General features: G+C 42.3%; 1 protein-coding gene across 1 annotated transcript in view; it reads right to left on the bottom strand.

The window, feature by feature from the left end:
- The window catches only part of akna (AT-hook transcription factor), a 201691-nt gene that overhangs the window by 20265 nt on the left and 161273 nt on the right, over positions 1-20153 (bottom strand). Inside the window, exons 14-18 of the mRNA XM_078550276.1 lie at positions 15956-16059; positions 6694-6938; positions 5497-5647; positions 4986-5138; positions 3038-3150 (exon numbers count right to left, since the gene is read on the bottom strand). Of these exons, the coding sequence (XP_078406402.1) occupies positions 3038-3150; positions 4986-5138; positions 5497-5647; positions 6694-6938; positions 15956-16059 (766 nt within the window). The remainder of the gene's footprint in view (positions 1-3037; positions 3151-4985; positions 5139-5496; positions 5648-6693; positions 6939-15955; positions 16060-20153) is intronic.

The following is a 20153-nucleotide window of genomic DNA, read 5'->3' as shown; positions in this document are numbered from 1 at the left end:
TGATTTTGGGAATGATTTGTGTTCAAGGGGTTGGAGGCAGTGGGTTAAACATCATTTTGCCACACATCCAGGTTATCTGAATTGTGACTGGGATGAGCCCATCGCGACTTTTCTGGCAGCCAGATGAGGGGCTGCACACACTCTGGACATCCGGCTCCTCCTCATCCTGCCTCTCTTCCTCCTCAGGGAATGCGGAGTGGTCTTCACCTTCTTCCAGCTCCAGTTCTCTCTGCTGGGCAATGTTGTGCACAGCGCAGCAGACCACTATTATTCTGGATACACTTGCTGGAGCCTACTAAAGGGCAGCCCCAGATCTGTACAGCCACTTGAATCACATCTTCAGCAACCCAATGTCTTGCTCTAATGACTGTCCTTTTGCTCGTGTGGCTCCTATTGTACCTCATCAGTGGTAGGGCTCCTCACAAATGTCAACACTAGGATCTCAGAGAGTAGCCCTATTCTCCAAGGAGCCATCCATGCATCCACTCTGCCTGGAGGTGCAAAGGCCTGTGAAACTTGTGACTGTTGCAGTACGAAGGCATCATGGCAGCTCCTATGATATGTTGCACAAATAAATAAACACCTTGATTGTCACATGTGTACAGCCTGCGACTCTATGCACTTGTGGAAATTCAGCCACTGTAGCAGAATTGAGAACTAGCTGTGTCTGACTGGCCCCATCAGTAGCAAAGTGGACATTAGTTGACAGTCCTAACAAAAATGGCAGTCACCCGGAAGATAGGCTTGCGGATGGAAGATTGTGAAATCTGCAGATGTCGCCAGCAGATCCCTGGAAGAAGTTGGAAGTGAAGAAACCCACGTCTGTGTTGACCTTGGCAGCCACTGCCAATATGTGCCCACCTGGCCCTTTTGGAAAGAGATCCTGTTTGAGGGGGCTTCAGATGTCAGCAAAGGCCTGCCACGAAAGCTTGAGCTCGCCTGATGCACCACTGCTCCATTGTCATGTTGAAGGATATGATCCTGTGCCTGTAGACCCTGCGCTGGGGGGTGTCACCTCCTTCAAGCTGGAGCTCTGTGCCTGGCCCCTCTACCTTGTGAAGTGGCACGTGGCTGAGGAGAAGGCTGCTGCTGTTGATTTTGTTGTTGCTCCCACTGCTGTTGGTGTTAATGTTGCTACTCCTCTTGGTCTACAGTTTAGCTGTATAAGCTGCTCCCATGCTGCATTACAGGCTGACAGCATGGAAGTGCAGATCAATGTTAACAAAGTACAAGAGAGGTGGTATGACTTCCGGAAAATTGGAAATCACCTGCAAAGCAGTGAAAGCACACACTCAGAACAAATTCTGTGAGCACAAGCCTATCACTTAGGCAAGGAAGCAACTGCACAGTTTCACTCTTTCAAGGTTTATTAGCCCGTCAATTTCACAGAGCAATGAATCCCCACTGTGCTCTCGCTTTGGTGACCCTTGTGAGTTCACACAGCTCAGGAAACAGTTAACCGCTCAGGGCTGTTAAAGCCAGAATGCCGAGTTAAAGTCTCAATTAATTGTCTCTTAGCATGTTTAGGGACCTGACACCTTCAAAGGGGTTTCTCACATGCCTCCCAACATGTCCTGGATCATATTGGGTTTCTGACACGTCAGCATGTTTTGGGGATTTAACCCACGCCGGAACCCTCTCCACAACCCCGCCAGTTAAAATGCTGCCCAATATCTAAGACTTTTGCAACAAGTAAAGCTGCCCAAAGATCCATTAGTAGAGAACAGCCCTTCCGCGTTCTGCATCAGAACTGTGATAAGAACGGCATTAACCAAAATGTACATCACAATGTTCCTGATCCTTCCAGAAACTGACATTGTTGGGCTATAAAGGGAAAATGAAAACCAGTCAGGTTTCCTTTTCTTGAACACTCTCCAATAATGCAATTGGGAAGCATACATGCATCAATGAAGTAAGGAAAGTGTTGGATTTACCTCAGATACCCCAGCTCCTCACAGAATCACCCCAATCATGGAGCTTTTAATTGTTAATGTAACTCATTCTGGTGCTGTTGACATGCATTCAAGGATACAGAAAATACACTCTCGGTCTCAGTAAGGGAAATTAAAAAAACACAAATTGTCTATAAAGCTGTCATAAAACACCAGAAATACTTTAGGCTTACTGTGACTGCAACAAAACTTTTGGCATGAATTCATGCTCAGTCAGAATGGATGTAAATACGGAACTGCACACTCTCTGGTCTGCATGGAAGGGGCTATGTGAATGAACACCTGAGAGTTTTGGAAGATGTCTCACTGAATTGGTATAAAAAATTTGAGTAAATTTTATTTTGCAGTAAAAGTGGGCATAAGTCAGTTGCTGATGAGTTTCCTCACTATCTGGTGCTGAAAATCAGCATACTAACAACCATGCTGAATTTACTGCTAATATACCTTAATCCCGGTCTCCAGGACAGCAATTCAGGTTTACACCAGCCTAATATTTATATTTCCTGTGTATGGGGCACACACACTCACTCCTGCAGACAGCAGAGCTCTATGTCCAATTGTTTAAGCTGTGCTCACAGTCCCCAATGAGGTGAGCACAGTTTCACCACGGTAGATGTTTCCCTTTAGAGAAGGTGAGATTCTTCCCAATAGGAGTAGCACTCTGCCCTGTGTTTGACTACAATCATTTTGTTCTTCTACAACATCAGGAGTGACACAGCCTGTTACATCTAATGATTGATGAGTCTTTATAACCTGAATGACCACCAAATCTAACATAATCAAACTCGTTGAGAGCCAGAATATAAAACAGACAAAACTACAGTGATCCACGAGAAATTTAAATGCAAGTATGATAATGTGGTGGGAAAAGATTATTAATGTTTAATGTGTTGCATTTGACAGCTATGGTACTGGCAAATGGTTAGTGCCATCTGCCCAATATAGGCGGGTGACCCGTGATGAATGTGGGTGGTGTAAGTGGTGAGAGTTGTAACACCAAAACTTTGCATCTGGCTAATGAGGAATCTTATCAGGATGAAGTGGACATTTGATTTATCTTGTAAAAATTCTTTGTGCTCACTTACTTATTTCTAGTTCCGATTTGTGTTGCGGGACCAAATTTGAGCCACTGCGACTTGCTAAGGATTTGTTCCAAACCAGGCCCTCCATCTTTTCCAGATGCTCCTGTGTGTGTTTCCTTCAAAAAAATCAGAATGATAGCTGAAGGTAATTTACTTTGTAGTTGAGATGCAACATGTCCATTATTCAAATTATGTGACAGTCCGTAGCATAAAAATGTGGTCTGGAGAAAGTGGACAGGAAACTTGAATCCAAAGCGACTGCAGAGTCTTTTGAGGTGTGTCCATTTGAAAGCAGCATTGCCAATAATAATAAAAGTAAGGGGTTTCTATCCCTAATGAATAGGCCCAGCTATAAATACAAACCACTGACTTCTAACTGCTAACTCTAAACTGTACAATGTCAATGCAGGGTCAGCTACAACAATCATTGCAATTTCATCAGTGATGCAGGAAGGCTGCATTGTCAATAAGCACTTGGAGTCTTTTGATTCAGTTAGTTCAGTTCACATTTAAACACATCCCAATGTCATTATCTGTTTTAGAATTGAGCTGAAGTTCATTATTGTTTAGACTTTGGCAAGAGGCTGAGAGTGGGAGCTCTATAAATAGGGGCAAAGAGTACAAAAGCAAGCAAGTTATGTATAAAACATTGGTTCGGCCTTAACTGTAATATTGCGTCCAGTTCTGGGCACTTTAGGAAGAAGATATTGGAGAGAAAGCAGAAAAGATTCACAAGAACAGTTCCAGAGATGAGGAACTTCGGTTACGTAGATAGATCAAAGAAGTTGGAACTGTTTTCCTTGAAGAGAAGTTTGAGAGGAGATCTGATGGACGTATTCAAAATCATGAGGGGTCTGGACAGATTAGACAGAGAGAAACTGTTCCTATTGGTGTAAGGATTGAGAACCAAACAGCACAGATTTAAGGTAATTGGCAAAAGAAGCAATGGCAGCATGAGGAAAAACTTTTTCACGCAGTGAGTGGTTAGGATCTGGAATGCACTGCCTGAAAGTGAGGTGGAGGCAGGTTCAATCGAAACATTAAGAGGGAATTGGGTTATTATTATTATCCAAAAAGGAAGAATGTGCAGGGGAACAGAAGGGAGGAGAGTGGTGCGAGGTGAATTGCTCCTTCAGAGAGCCAGCAAAGATACCGATGGGCTAAATGGCCTCCTTCTGTGCTGTAACCACTTTGTGATTCTATGAAAAGGCAATAATAATTTAAGTTTTCTTTGCAAAAATCTCCAAAAATCAGGCACAAACTCATACTTAAACAACAGATTTAGCCTGTCCTCAACAAAAGCAATAACAAAAAATTCAAATAAGTGAATGATTGTTCAGAATTTTCCATTAAGCTGCAAAAGTACCTCAAAATCTCCACTAGGACTTGTTAAAACCAACAATGTGCAGTGGACTCTGTCACATAACTTGCTTCTTACCATGATAATACTGAGAAAACTAATGGCAAGAAAAAGGTTGGGAGCAAGTTTTCAAGACTAGCAAACATGTTTGAATAAAGCTGACTCAATTTGACTGGAGAAATGCAGTAAAGATAGGAAAAAAATTTTGCATTTATATGGCATCTTGCGCAACCTCAAGACATTCCAAAGTGCTTCGTAACCAATGAAGTATTTTGAAGTGTAATGTCGCAGTCAATTTATGCACAGCGCTGTCCCACATACAGCAATGAGATCATCTGTTTTTGGTGGTTTTGGTTCCGAAATTGTGCCCAGGATAGTGGGAGAAATATACTGGAAATATATTGAAATAGTGCCAAGGATTCTTTGATGTTCATTTCAGAGGGCAGATAGGTCCTCGGTTTAACATCTCACAGCAATTTTTTTCTCAATTTCTACCACTCCATGAAAATGGGTGTAATGGGAATCAATGACAAACAAAACATCTGTGTTTTGTAGCACTATTAGTAACTCCAGGGTGTGTAACTTGCTGACCTTCTTGGTGAATGCTGGTGAACAAGATGGCTTCGAGGTTTGGGCATCACTGGTGACGGATTCTCTTCAGAATTGCCTTGGGGCTTATGCAATGACTCCTCCAAACGCTGTTTAAGTTGGGAGACCTCCATTTGCAAAGCCTGGATCACCTCACTGCAAACACAGTATCAACACAAATGGGTTAGAGGCACAAGGAAAATATCAAATTGACTTGGACCAGGTCAATTCATTCACAAAGTCATTGTAATTCAGAAACTAACGTGGGGAGATTGATACGTTTTAATTAATTGGCTGGTCCAACAGGGTACACAGGCATCAGTTAGTTAAATAGAAAATTCAATCCAAGTGCCAAATTAAATGTTAGTCATTTTAGGCCAGAGTTTATGGGAAGGCAAACCTGCTTCTGGTGCCACTTCGAATCATTAATGAATTCCTGATGGGATTCTTTTTAGTTCCACAGAAGTGCTACTTATATATATCAAAATGCAATGAGATTCTTATCAATACTCACTCTCTGGATGAGTGAATGCTCAAAGGACTGGAACTGTAACGGACTTTAGGATGGAAAGTTAAAGGTGATGAGGTTAGAGATGAGCGACGATACCTCTGCTTGGCATAGGCACTGAGGCTGTTTTGAACATCAGGCTCTGACTCAGTGCGACCTTAAATAAAGTAAGGACAGATCTTCTCAGGTTCATTTCATTTCCCAAAAGGCACAACTTTAGAATACACTAAAAATGACCATTGTAATATTGACTATATTTATTTGAGAAAAATGTAATTTCAATTTCTTTCTATTCTAACATCCAATGCACTTTAACACAAACATCAATGCAAGATCCCTTTGTGCACCAGATTGTATCATTTTCATTTCCTTTGTCATCCACCTTTAGGGTCTCAGGGCAAGATCATAAAGTTATATGAAATGGCAATTCGCTATTGTGTACACCCCGCTGAATGCAACTGGGGTGAGACCATCTTAACTTTATTTCACTTAGCGCACTTATGGGGGAGACAGAAAGATAGAGACTGAGATATGGTCCTGATGTGAAAACAAGAGATTTTCATGAATTTGGGTTGGATTTGGATGCAGGTTTCAGTGTTGAAAAGCCAATAGCCCATGGTGTCACCCCAGTCATGAAAATATATATTTATTAAGAGATATTTGAGATTTTTGGGACACTTAGAAGTAGAAGACATTCTTGATTTCTCATGGCTGGCCAGCACAGTCGCTTACTTCTGCTTCATTTTATTGAGCTTTGGATGGTTTTATTTCTGTTAAGAAAATTGAATGGGTGGAGTACAAGGCAAACATAGGTTCCCTACAGTGCACTGGATGCTTCCATTCCAAACCCAATCATTTTATTCTGCCTCCTTACAACTCTTCCATTCCCTAAATTGTATAGTAATTCCCCAAAACAGAGCAGACATGCAATTTATAGCCCAGACTTCTGATGCTCTTGGAGCAGGTATCAGAAGGCCTATAAAAGCAGAATAGGTCTACTGGCTCTTTTGTTTCTTCCTCTGGGAAAGAATCTCACCTTTGCTTAGTAGTATCCAGAAGGCCTGCATGAAATAGAGGTTGGACTGAGTGTCAAAACAAGGGTCAAAAGCTGCATCCCTCCACTTGGTGAAGCCCACTAGCCCACTGACCGGCTGTACTACATCAACACACTTTGATACAAATTCTAAAAAATGTTCTACTTACTGACAAAGGTCTCCTGTTCAGACTCACTCATTACGCTGCCTGTCCAGTGCTGAGGTGAGCTAATGCGGGAAGGATCTACTTGCGCAACACTGTCCCGCCTCATTATGTTGTTCTGTCTTACTCTCGTAGGGTGCTCATGTTCAGCGATGCCTCTCTGATGAGTCTCCGGAGACCCCAAGGCTCGTTTAGCACGTGTATCATCCCGACAAGGAGATTTTAGTAAAGTCTCCCTTTGGCTTTGAAGTCTGTGATCGGTAGAAAGTAAAGATTGAAAGTTAACTACTTTGCAGAGGTTCTGTTGTCCTCTCAGCTTATTTGAGTGAATTTGGGGAATTACAAGATACAAGGTCAGTGACATCTCATTATTCTTAGTGAGAAAGATCCAGTGCTACAGGGAAAGTTATCAGAATCACCACACTGACACTAGTGAACAAGAGTTACGAGCTGCTATTGCCAAACTAACAGCACCAAGCACTTCCAATTTTTTTTTTTACTTCTTTCATGTGATGTTGGCATCCATAGTTGCTCTGTGGAATATCTCCCCTCTAACCAGCCTGTATCACATTGTATAACTGGATGATACAAAGGACAGCAGAGCACATGTGATGTATACCTTTAAGGAATATACTAGAAGAAACTCGCAACCAGTCAAGTAGATGGAATGGAAGTAGATGTCAAAATGATGCTCTTTTGACAAATTGTGGTTTTATCAGCTTTGTTGTGATTGGGTGCTCCAAGTACTTTGAGGATTAATTAATGGAGTATGAGTTTCATCCAAACTCAACCAGATATAAAAATCTCTGGGCTGGATTTATAGCCCTCTGGCCGTTAGTTGGCCACTCTGAGGAAAATCACATTGAGTGACTGTTTTCCACATGGTGACCCACATTTGAACCTGACAGAGAGGTTCAGAAGCCCCCCAAGGAAAATCCCATCCCCATCTTTCTCTTTCCCTCTCCCCCACAGATGCTGCTTGACCTGCTGAGTATTTCCGGCACTTTCTGTTCATATTTCAGATTTTCTAGCACCCGCCGTACTTTATCCTTTGCATAAGCCGCAAAGTTTATCAGCTTTTTTCATTTAATCTGTGAAGAGATGTTGCCCACAAGCTGAACATTGGCCCTTGGCAGAAAACACTGTGCTTTGAGTGGTTTTATTTCTGTTATGAAAATTGAGTCGGCGGATTACACGGCACACAGAGGTTCCTTTCTGTGCAGTGGGTGCTTCCATTCAGGGATCCAAATCCTCCACCTATTTCAAGTCGTCATTTTTTTTCAGGAGTTCAAGCTGGGCCTGGCTTTCATAACTTAAGTCCGTAAAGCTGAGAGCCAAGCTGGATTTGCTTTCTCAGCGCTGACTCCAGTCGCAAAACATTTGATTGTCCGTAGCCTGAGCCCTGGGTCTCAGCTGGTTGCCTTTGCCTCGGTTAGAGAGCGAGCTCATTGCCAGAACTTTGTGGCCTGTTTGTCCTTTAGAGCTCTTTCTATTGGCTAGTTCAAATTTTGCTCATCAGTTCATGAGTTTGAAAACAAGGATGAGAATTTTAAAATAGATGCATTGCTTAACCAGGAGCCAGTATAGGTCAGCAAGCACAGGGGTGATGAGAGAATGGGGCTCAAGGCAGAGGCAGCTTAGGGGACCTTAAGTTATTTTTATTCTTTCATGGGGTTGGGTTTCACTGGAAAGGCCAGTATTTATTCCCCAGTTGCCCCTGAGAAGGTGGTGGTGAGCCGCCTTCTTGAACCGCTGCAGTCCATGTGGTGTAGGTGCACTCACTGTGCTGTTAGGAAGGGAGTTCCAAGTTTTTGACCCAGCAGTAGTGAAGAAACAGCAATATATTTCCAAGTCAGGATCTTGTATGGCTTGTAGGGGAACTTGCATTTGATGGTGTTCGCAGAGGTCTGCTGCCCTTATCCTTCTAGGTGGTAGAGGTCGTGGGTTAGGAAGGTGCTGTTGAAGGGGCTTGGCGAGTCACTGTAATGCATCTTGTACACACTGCTGCCGACCAAGCAGGCTGCTTTGTCCTGGATGATGTTGAACTTCTTGAGTATTGATGGAGCTGCACTCATCCAGGCAAGTGGGGAGTATTCCATCACACTCCCGACTTGTGCCTTGTAAATGGTGAACAGACTTTGTGGAGCCAGGAGATGAGTTACTCGGCACAGAATTCCCAGGCTTTGACCGGCTCTTATAGCCACCATATTTATATGGCTGTCCAGTTTAGTCAATGGTAACTCCCAAGATGTTGATAGTGGGGGATTCAGCGATGGTAATGCCATTGAAAGTGAAAGGGAGATGGTTAGATTTGTGGTGGCCTAGGCAAATAGGGAACCCACTTAGTACTAAAAGGGTTAATGGAGAAATTGAATTAAATGCTTAGGCCTAAGAGAAAAATACTGCAACCTTGAAGAACAATATCATTTTGTCTGACCATTGTTGTAGGATGAGCCCTGAGACATACCATGTTGTTCTTTCTCAGGCCGAATGTAATCAAAGCTGTGATAAGCATTTGCATAACCACAATGTCTGTTGTGGTGGGAATGGAAATTTACTAAAAAATGGATTGGTCAGTTAACATATGCAAATAAGCGGATTGAGATGTGCAAAATTTACTGATTGGTTGTAAAATACTTTTAAGCAAGTGTTTGTGTATTCTGCTTTGAGACAGTACAATAGCTCTCGCTGTATTGTTCTCCCTTGTGCACAAGTAATAAATGGGGTTTCTATGTATTAATGATGCCTCGGTGTGATTAATCTCCGACAGTTTCTTGGAGGTTCCACCGAGATGACTAACCCCTGGGGCTGAGTCACGGAGCGCCAGCGTTAGGACCTTGCAGTTCAAGGACTCCTCAGTCCGCAGCAGCCCCATTTGGGCTTCTGGGTTCGTTGACCTGCGATCTGCCTTCACCTGCCTGTGGCTGACTCTCAGGGTAAGTCATCTATTTAAGTATTAAGGAGATTAGTCTGGCCAGTAAGCTCAGGGTGGGGTTGGAGCCCCTGGAGCTTAGATTTAGTGTGTGCTCAGGGTGGGATTGGAGCCCCTGGAGCCTAGATTTAGTGTACTCGGGGCTTGAGTCCCTGGAGTTGAAAGTAGATTTAGTGTACTTGGGGTTCGAGTCCCTGGAGTTGGAAGCAGATTTAGTGCACTCGGGGCTTGAGTCCCTGGAGTTGGAAGTAGATTTAGTGTACTCGGTGTTCGAGTATCTGGAGTTGGAAGTAGATTTAGTGTACTCGGGGTTCGAGTCCATGGATTGGAACAGTGTGTGTGTGTGCTCAGGGTCGGTAGCCCTTTGGAGTTGGAACGCTGAGTGTGTGTTTGATTGCAGCTCGGGGTTCGGGACCCCTGGAGCGTGTGAGTGGACTGATGGTGAAGGTTCCTTGTAGTAGTAGACTGGGGGTCGGGGACCTGCCAAAGACTGGCCATTTTTTTGTGTTTATTATTAAATAAAAATGGGAAATATGGCATCAAAGAAACCCCAGGTTCCCCCTTTGAAGGGAACCCCAAATGCTTATATGTATGTCCATTACAGTCCTGAAATTGTCCAATATGTTTCTGAATGGGTTAAATGGACTCAAGGTAAAAGAGAGAGCTTGCCACCAGATGGAACTTTTAATCGGCACAGAATTGAGCGCTTATAATATGTTTTAAGGGAGGTAGATAGTCCGCTACTGAATTTTCTGTAACTTAAAAAAAATGAATTGATCTAAGTTACAAGAGCTGTTTGTGCTGAAGAGAGAGCGAGAGAGAGAGAGAGAGAGAGAGAGGGGGTATCCTTAGGGGGTTAATGAGCAACTCACAAGCAGCGGCAGAGAAAATGTGAGCTTTCGTCAGTTTGAAGGTCCCTATAGGTGGAGCCTTCAAGATCCCTTTATTCCCCCCACTGCTACTTGAAGCTTCGTTTAGAGTTAAGTTCAATATTATAGGATTATCGATACATACCATTATCTTTGTGTTTGTTTGTGTGCAATGAAGCATTTGTATGTGAGCTTTAACGTGTTTTCTTCCCTGAATTGTCTTTTGTGTGTGTAGTTGAGCACTTTCGAGTCAAAAGCCCCATATTAGATTAAAGGAAAAGTATACTCAAACATTCCAAAGTTTTTAGTATAAGGTTTGAGTTGAGGTTTCTGGCAAAAATCGTAATCTGAAGGTAGTGTAAAGATAAAACAGGGCTTACCCTTGTACCACCCCCTTGCAGACTAGTAAGGAATAACCCTCATCATCAGCTTCCAAACTGATTGGGATTAATACATACGAATTACATTAACTCATACGAGTTAGTATTCTAAAAATTCTGAGGAAAAAATTGCCTGAAGTTCAAGGGATTCTAGGAAAACCAAAAGGCATAAACATACGGTCTAAGTGGTTCCAATGGAGAAAAGGGGTTTCTTTTGAAGAGATGAATTAGATATGAAAGGAAATCCGCATCCCAACAGCACTGTAATTTGAATTTGGGACAATCTTGAGATGTAAAGTGCAGTGTAATTTAACAGGTTACTTTGAATAACGAGGATGCTATCTAAGATAAAGAATGTGTCGATAAACATACGGAAATTATAACTTGGATACAAATCATTGCACATGAAAAAGAGGTTGTTTTAATTTTAATAGTGTAAATTACAGTTCTTACAAAGTTTAAAAATTTGAGGTTTGGTTCTTGATAAAGTTCGCAAAAGGGAATTTTCATTTTAAAAGTTTTGACAACAATTGGCACTAATTCAAATGCTGCAAGCTTTTGTATTTGTAAAGCTTGTTCCCAAAATATGAAGCTAAACTCAAGACCTTGACAAAGTTTGGCAGAAATACAATTTTTGGCTGAGTTAATGAATCTGGGATAATTCTAAAAGAAAAGGGTCAGACACAATTTAGTGGGTTACTTTTGAGACAATAAAATGTTTGAGAAGAAGAAAAGGAAGCAAAACATGTCAATACCTGATTTCTGTTTTTAAAACTGTTATGAGAATATTTTATTCATTTTAAAGTCTCTCCAGGCAACCTGAACAAGATAAGATGGTAGCTGTTGCATGTGTAAAATGGTATGAGGCAAGTAGGAGAATGAGTTAGGCAAAGAGGACATAATGTACAAACTGTTTTAAGGGAAATGAATTTGATAATCTGGCCATCAACTGAGGCATTGGAACTGCCTAAAGAATAAGGAAACATTTTAAACAATCAAAGCAATAGAGAAACTGACTTCAAGAGAATCAAGATGATCGTGGTCAGGAAAAAAAAACCTTAGAGGTAAAATTATCCATTGTCTGTAGTTGAGGCAATTGAAGGGCAAGGAGTGGGGGTGCCTACCCAGATGGATTCAGATCAGGGAACTCATTTCAAAGGAAGAGTCATTAAAGAAATGTATAAATTTAAATTTAAACTAAAATTCCATACTCCCTACCAGCCACAGAGCTCAGGGATGGTGGAAAGGATGAACTGAACTTGATGAACTAAAAAAAAACATCAATCAAGAGACAGGGAACAGGCCAATATTTTTAATGCGCCGTGGGCTACCCCAAGCAGGACCGCCAGGTTCACCCCATTTGAAATGATAACAGGAAGGGCCATGCAATTGCCTGAAGGCATTATAGTAGGAGGTGTAGGAAAAAATACAGGACAATGTAAGGGAATTAAGTAGGCAATTACATGAGTTGAGAGAGGAAGTTAGAGACTGACAGATGATTAAGGATATGGAAACAGGCAAATCCATGAACAACAACGGACCCCCCCAAGTGGGGAATAAGGTGATGGTCAGGGTGAGCTCGGAGCGAACAGGCATGGACCATACGAGGTAATTATGACAGGTGATACATGCGCACTTGTAGATATGAGAACGAGAGTCGATGTTAATGTCTCCACAGATCTACGATCCTGGTCGTGGGCGTATCAATACTGGCAACAAGGTCGGGGATCATCACTGCTCATCCCGCACCGTAGGAGGAACTTTGGTACAGCACAGACAGTGCATAATGCAACACGCAATGGGGAATGATAAATGTAACAGTCGGAGAACAAGTGCTTTCAAATTGTAGTAAGGGTTTGCTTCAGATCGGGCATGGGAGGTCCGCCACTACAGCCACCTTCCACATCTACTTCCACAGTCCGAGTAGAGATAGTTGAAGACCCTCAAACCACACCAACTGACCCATCTTGTCCGACTATGCATCCAGGACCAGCGAATGGTTTGGTACTGGTTAATCAGAAGTTTTGTATGATAATGTACACCATGAGCTGGTACCCGTCGTCTTGAATGTATCCAGTGGTGCTCAACCCATACCCAAGCACTCTATACGGCTCTGACGCGCCAATTGATGACTGAAGCAGTTCAGTTCAATGGCGAGATGCGATCAGGCTTGGGAGGGAACCACGTTAAGCGCAGCCTGATAAATGATGCTGCTACGACATTCAATATGGGGACATCATTGGTTAATCCAAAGCCTGGCTACCGTGCTCGGAAGTATCAATAAATTAATTGAAATAAGGAAAGATATTTCAGACGAAGCGAGCAGAAATGATGTATGCAGCACCTATAGATCTTGGGCACTGGAACAAGCCCGAGAAAATTTAAGACAGATTAATGAAGGGGTAGTTCCTTTACAGGTAACTAATGAGCATTTATTGAATCTCTCACGACACAAGAATCATGACTTGACTGGTTGCCAGCTCAGAGGTTTAACACGTGTATATAGAATGAATGTTGAATGTATAGTGAATAGTAATATGCTAATAGGCATTGTATTAGTAATACCTGTCATACCTGTGTCAACACCCAGCAGGACATTATATAGAGTAGAAAATATTGGGGCAAAGGGGGGATGAACTGAATGGCACAGCAGATGTGGGTTGCAACTGGGTTTTTCGCCATGGCAGCTAAAATAGCTTCACAATGTCTGTTTTGTCAACGATATAACCCAGGCAAGACGCCCACAGTGACTGCTGGTACGGGACCCCAGCCATGGGGCCCGTTTGTACACCTACAAATGGACTTTATACAAATGCCTAAATGTATGGGATATAATTATGTTTTAGTTCTAGTATTTTTGTTCTCGCGATGGATGGAGGTGTATCCCAGCCGACGGAATGATGCTGTTATTGTTGTAAAATTGTTGTTGTGTGAATACATACCCAGATTTGGGATACCAGAGATTTTATCGAGTGATAATGGGCCTCATTTTACTGCTAAAGTGATAAAGGAACTGTTGAGGGCCTTACAATGCAACCATCACCTTTCCTGCCCATACCACCCCCAGTCTGCTGGGGCGGTGGAAAGACAAAATGGTATTCTGAAAAACAAACTAGCTAAATTATGTAAAGAAACCGGTTTGAAATGGCCTGAAGCTCTACCCTTGGCGCTCATGACTATGCGCTCTCACCCTAACTGTACCACCTCTCTCTCTCCTTATGAAGTTGTAATGGGACGTCCCATGCACCTCCCAGTGGCCCCACCTTTGTCTGCTAGGGAAATGGACATCCACGCTATGGATGAGGGAATGATTACATACTGTATAGCGTTCACTAATTCTCTAAAAAGCTTGCATATACAGCTAGTAGAAGCTCAGAAAAAGCCCACCATTGAAGATTGCCATCAGTACCAGCCCGGGGACCTAGTCCTGGTAAAGACCTTCAGGAGAAAGAACTGTTTGGAACCTCGATGGGAGGGGCCTTTCCAAGTCCTGCTCACCACCCATACGGCCGTGAAGGTTGAAGGACGTCCCTTGTGGATCCATGCATCGCACGTCAAGCGGACGCTGACCTCGGATGGAAATGCTTGTGCAAGAACTTTAACTGAGCCGTCAGAATGCTGACTCTGATTTGGAACCTGTCCTGCGTGGTCCTTGCGGGGGCATGGACTACCAATTCTGTGGTTCAACGAATGCAGGCCGTAGCCTCGCAAGGTAATCAGACTAAATGTTGGATTTGTACTCATTTTCCTGTTAACCCCTCCTCCTCAGAGATGCATTTTCTGCCTTTCCCTGCAGGTGCCGCATGGCCCCTAGGTAATACAGGGGCCCGCATCCATCAAGTGCCCATTTGGAGACGGGAGCCCACCTTTGTGGTTGTTAAGGGAGAGGCCTGTCTATGCGTCAGGGGAAATTATACCAAGGGTAGCACTCGGGTGGGTGAGCTGCCATTGGGTCCCTGTGCCTACCTTGCTGATTCAAGCCAGCTCTCTATTCCCTCCCTCTCCTCAGGGATCAAGACCCCCCTGAGGATGAAGCCCAGTGGCTAGGATACATAGAACTTGGCTAAGGGTGGTGGATTGACCTTGTAGGACAAAAGGGGGGAAGTGTGGTGGCCTAGGCAAATAGGGAACCCACTTAGTACTAAAAGGGTTAATGGAGAAATTGAATTAAATGCTTAGGCCTAAGAGAAAAATACTGCAACCTTGAAGAACAATACCATCTTGTCTGACCATTGTTGTAGGATGAGCCCTGAGACATTCCGTGTTGTTCTTTCTCAGGCTGAATGTAATCAAAGCTGTGATAAGCATTTGCCTAACCACAATGTCTGTTGTGGTGGGAATGGAAATTTACTGAAAAATGGATTGGTCAGTTAATTTATGCAAATAATTAGATTGAGATGTGCAAAATTTACTGAGTGGTTGTAAAATGCTTTTAAGTAAGTGTTTGTGTATTCTGCTTTGAGACAGTACAATAGCTCTCGCTGTATTGTTCTCCCTTGTGCACAAGTAATAAATGGGGTTTCTATGTATTTATGGTGCCTTGGTGTGATTAATCTCTGACAGATTCTCATATTGGAGATGGTCATTGCCTGGCAATAGAGGGTAGATTGTCGGAGTCCAGCCAGTAGTGCATTAGGATAGTCAAGTCTGGAGGTAACAAAGGCTTGGACAAGGGTTTCAGCAGTGGATGAGTTGAGGCAGGGGTGGAGTTGAACAATGTTACAGAGGTGGAAATAAGCAGTCTTGTGATGGTGCCAATATGTGTTTGGAAGCTTATCTTGGGGTCAAAGATGACATCAAGACTGTGAGCAATCTGATTCAGCCTCAGGCAGTTAGCAGAGAGAGTGATGGAGTTGGTGGCTAGGAAATGGAGTTTGTGGTGGTGACCAAAAACAATGACTTCAGTCGTCCCAATATTTAGTATTTATATTAAATCAACATATTATAAAATATATTCATATATAACATACGGGTCAAAGAGAGCAGTCCCAGGGCAGTTTAACATCTACACAGGACATGAGAAAAAGTCCATATTTTTGTCTACAACATTTCATTCTGCACAGCAATTGAAGCATTTGCTTTGGTACCTGCTCTGAGTGGATTGGTGCTCTGGAGTCTGAATTGCTGGGGTGAGCCTGCTGCTTTCGGACCCCACAAACCCGCTGTCCGTCTCTGGAGAAACAATGCGTTCCTGAAAAAACAGAACACACTCGTCAATACTGTTAGCTCGGCAAAGATCCTTTATAGGTGCAAACATTTCCTGAACTGCATCCGAAAAACGAACAATAAAAGGTGCCCAGAGATTTACTTAGAGTGAGGAAATGAGAATCCAGGAACTCTTTACCCCAGTCATTGGCACCTGGCAGACAGTGTGTTTCCTCATGAAGGAATATAGGGACAAGAGCTCCTCCTTGCCATCAGTGAATATTCCTTCCTTCAGGGCTGAAAGGGATGGATTTTGAAAAAAGGTTTAAAGTCACCTACAATGCAATTTTAAATTCAACAATTAAAAAGTTAGACAGTTTCACCCTCCTTATAAAGTCAATAAATAAGCATGTCTTAATTATCATAAAACCAAACACACACACACACACACTCACACCTTTCTGATTGAGATATCTGACATAAACTTTGGTGACAGCCAAACTGCACCATTACAGCCAGTTTCACGTCGTTATCCTTCATCTCCTCTTTTAAAACCCTGCTTAAAACTTATCTCGTTGAATTAGCTTTCTCTTAATTATCTCCTTCTTTGGCACGACAACCTCTTTAATCTGATTTTGCTTTGGTACATGCCTCAAGATGTTTTTTTTTTCACGTTAAAGGTGTTGTAGATGAATAAATTGTTGTTACCCATGACCTGGTGGAGGTGAATAAAACCAATAGCATTTTCACAAAGCCAATAGCACTTTTAATTGGTTCTGATGACATGTCACAGACCTGAAACTTCAATCCTGTTTCTCTCTATACAGATGCTGCCAGGCCTTCTGGGTATTGCCAACATTTCTGTTTTTATTTTGTTCCAATATCACTTTCTCTCTATCTAAGTCAGTTATTACGTAGAATTAGGAGGGATATACAGCACAGAAACAGGCCATCAGTCCAACCAGTCCATGCTGGCTTTTATGCTCTACTCAAGCCTCCTCCCATCTTTCCTCTCCTAAGCCTACTATCGTAACCCTCTATTTCTTTTAATGGCAACCTTGCTCTCTTTATTTTGCCATGGTACCAAATGGCCAAGTTGTGAGGAACTGAGGAATGTGATGATGCTGTAAGGTCATCTTGAGGGGCCTTTGTATAGATCAGGGGGCTTGACGAACAAAGCTTCATCTCTGAAAATATCCGAATTTTGAAATCTCTGACTGCTGTCGGAAGTAAATTCTCACTTACCAGTTTCCAACCTGCATTTTGACCAATGGGGCCACTCACGCGGGTTGGATCATTTTGTTTACAAAAGGGATTGTGTCACCTTTAAATATTGTTAGGCTCCACACAAATTACTGCAACTGTGATGATCCAGCTTAAAATAATTACATCAGAGAGAGAGAGCTCATTAAGCTTTTGTGATGGTTGTTGTTCCTTCACATTCACACTGAAGGCTCAGTGTGTTCTACCGTGCTCCACATCTTTAGTCAGCTCTAATGCTGCAGCAGGCGTTAGGTTGTCAGTACGAATTAATGTTGGGAACATATAATGGAATCAGAGCAATGAGACTGTAGTCCTGCAGCACATCTGCTGCCATCTGGTGTAGCTTCCTAAAATTACAGGAGCTCTCAGCGAATGGGAAACTGCTGGCAACCTGGGATCTTTGGATGAGATTAATATTAATACGTCAAACGAAAGGAACTGACCAATTATGAGTCTCCAACTTGGAGTGTTCCATGTCACAAACACTTTAATCACAGAAGATGGTTCATCTTCAAGGACCAAGAACATTCTGGAAGAATTTATGTTTTTTTAAAAGACACTGTCCCTTGAAGGGTTATTGCAAGGCCTCTGTTTGCTGCTGTTTCTGGAAAAGACAGCATTTTACAAGAAAAAGTAATTAAGCAGTTTTTTAAAAAAAAATTGGAAACCTTTTGGACTGCAGTGTTTACAAAAGGGTCACATGGTGGTTTATGGCTTTGAAATAAAAGCCATGTCTGGAAAGCTGTTTTTAAAAGCTGGTAGGATTTGAGAGAAAACAAGAAGGATCAACAGCTTGGGTAAAGAAGACAACCGCTCCAGAAGCTACAGACCCTGTCAAAAGCAAAAAGTGAATGGAAGTTGCTCTACATTCTGAAATTGACTGGCCGTAAAGACCACCTGAAAAGTAGTGCAAGAGTCATCCATTGTTCCAGTGCTGAGACCAACCATATAACCATTTCAAGGACTCCATCATTTTAATTCCACTTTTAACAGAATTCCTCAATTTTTATTGGTGTGTTTTTTTTTCATTCTTGGGATGTGGACATCACTGGCTAGGCCAGCATTTATTGCCATTCCCTAATTGCCCTTGTTCAGAGGGCATTTAAGAGTCAACCACATTGTTGTGGGGTCTGGAATCACATGTAGGCGATAAGGAGAGCAGATTTCCTTCCCTAAAGGGCATTAGTGAACCAGATGGGTTTTTACAACATCATTAGACTTTTTAATTCCAGATTTTTATTGAATTCAAATTCCAGCATCTACTGTGGTGGGATTCAAACCCGGGTCTAGCGACAATACCACCACGCCATTGCCTCCCCTCAATATGTGTGTGTGTGTGTGTGTGAATTGGTGTATTTAGAGAAAGTAATTATTACATTTTCATATCCTTCTACCAACAAGCCTAGTTTTATAATAAACTAATATATTTGGTGTTTATTGAAGAAATCTGAGCATTGAGTGGTTATCCTGAGATTTGTAGGTAAAGCACACATTTGGCCATATAGCTAGCTGGAGAAATTGTTTAAATATACGTTGTGACCCAAGGAGTAGTGGAACTAGAGACAGGCTGCACTTCTCCCAACCCAGTTGTAACACATAATATTACTTACAGGCCTTTGAGAGAATCTAGGGCAGCAATGGCTTTTGATACATCAATCCATCGACTGATAGACCCAATCTGAAATAATCCACTGCAGTGTTTAAATTGTCTTATTTTTGAATCAAACAAAATGCCTCAGAATGTTAGTTTACTAGTAGTATTAAGTCTGTTACTATTTAACTAGAATTTCTAAAAGGTTTTCTGGCTGATTTCTATTTCTAGCTCTCTGGCATTTGGTTTTTTAAATAATGGGAGACTATATAAACGCATTTCATCATTGAGGTAATAGCAGGAGATGGTTAAATTGAAGCATTTGCCCTCTTCAGTTAATAACCAGTTCGCGATTTTTAAAGCATATATAATTTACAATGTCAATGAGTCACTGAGGTATAAATTTATGCCAAATTATTAAAATCTACTGTGACTACAGCATTTTGACTGAAATTGTCCTGAGGACGAGGTAGGGTAGGAATGATTCCAGTGTCAATCAACAAATTAAAACACAAAGTGCTAGGGAACCGAATAACATAAAGGTGCGCACACTGAATAATCTGTACTGTATCCTCAGACAAGTGGTGTAGAACATTGATACACGGTTTGGATGATAACTCATGAGAGTGAGTTATTATTCAAACTAAGTTTTTGGATTACTGTCCTGACATTACTGCATCACTCGTAAAGAAAATGTGAGAAGGTTATGGCCAATTCTCAGATGTGACTCCCCTTTGATGCTGGTGGTGTCTGTTGGTGCACTCCCTGTCACTGAAGGCGATTCTGTTTGCACTACAGAGCTTCCAACAGCTCCAATATTTAACATTGACTGCTGGAAGTTAACATGGTCATTATGTATGAAGCAGTCACCGTTCATTGGAGTATTGTCAAAGCAGGCACAGGAATGGCTTTCATGTGTGCAATTTTAAAGATATTTCTTACAAATTAATTATCTTGCAAGTTAATCCATGGCATTATGACTGAAACTCGAGTCTAACTGGGATTAGGTAGATTTCAGATGGTGACTTCAAATTGATGCCCAGTTCCCTCCCGAGGTTCTCCATAGGACTAAGTCCAGCAAGGCTATATGTATTTGAAACATTAACTGAAACAAAGGGCTGGTGTCGGGCAGGCTCAGCGGTGTGAGCGAAGGCTAGAAATCAGTTTCACAATGTCGTGAAACCAGTTTGTGATCATCCGCTCAGCCTGTCGATGGCGGGCCGCGTTTCCCACTGTCGGATGTCAGGAACCTCATTGAAACACATCTGCATATCATTATAAGGCCA

The sequence above is a fragment of the Cetorhinus maximus genome, chromosome 10, assembly GCF_964194155.1.
Source record: "Cetorhinus maximus chromosome 10, sCetMax3.hap1.1, whole genome shotgun sequence".
Lineage (NCBI taxonomy): Eukaryota > Metazoa > Chordata > Chondrichthyes > Lamniformes > Cetorhinidae > Cetorhinus > Cetorhinus maximus.
This window is presented reverse-complemented; position numbering and strand designations above follow the sequence as displayed.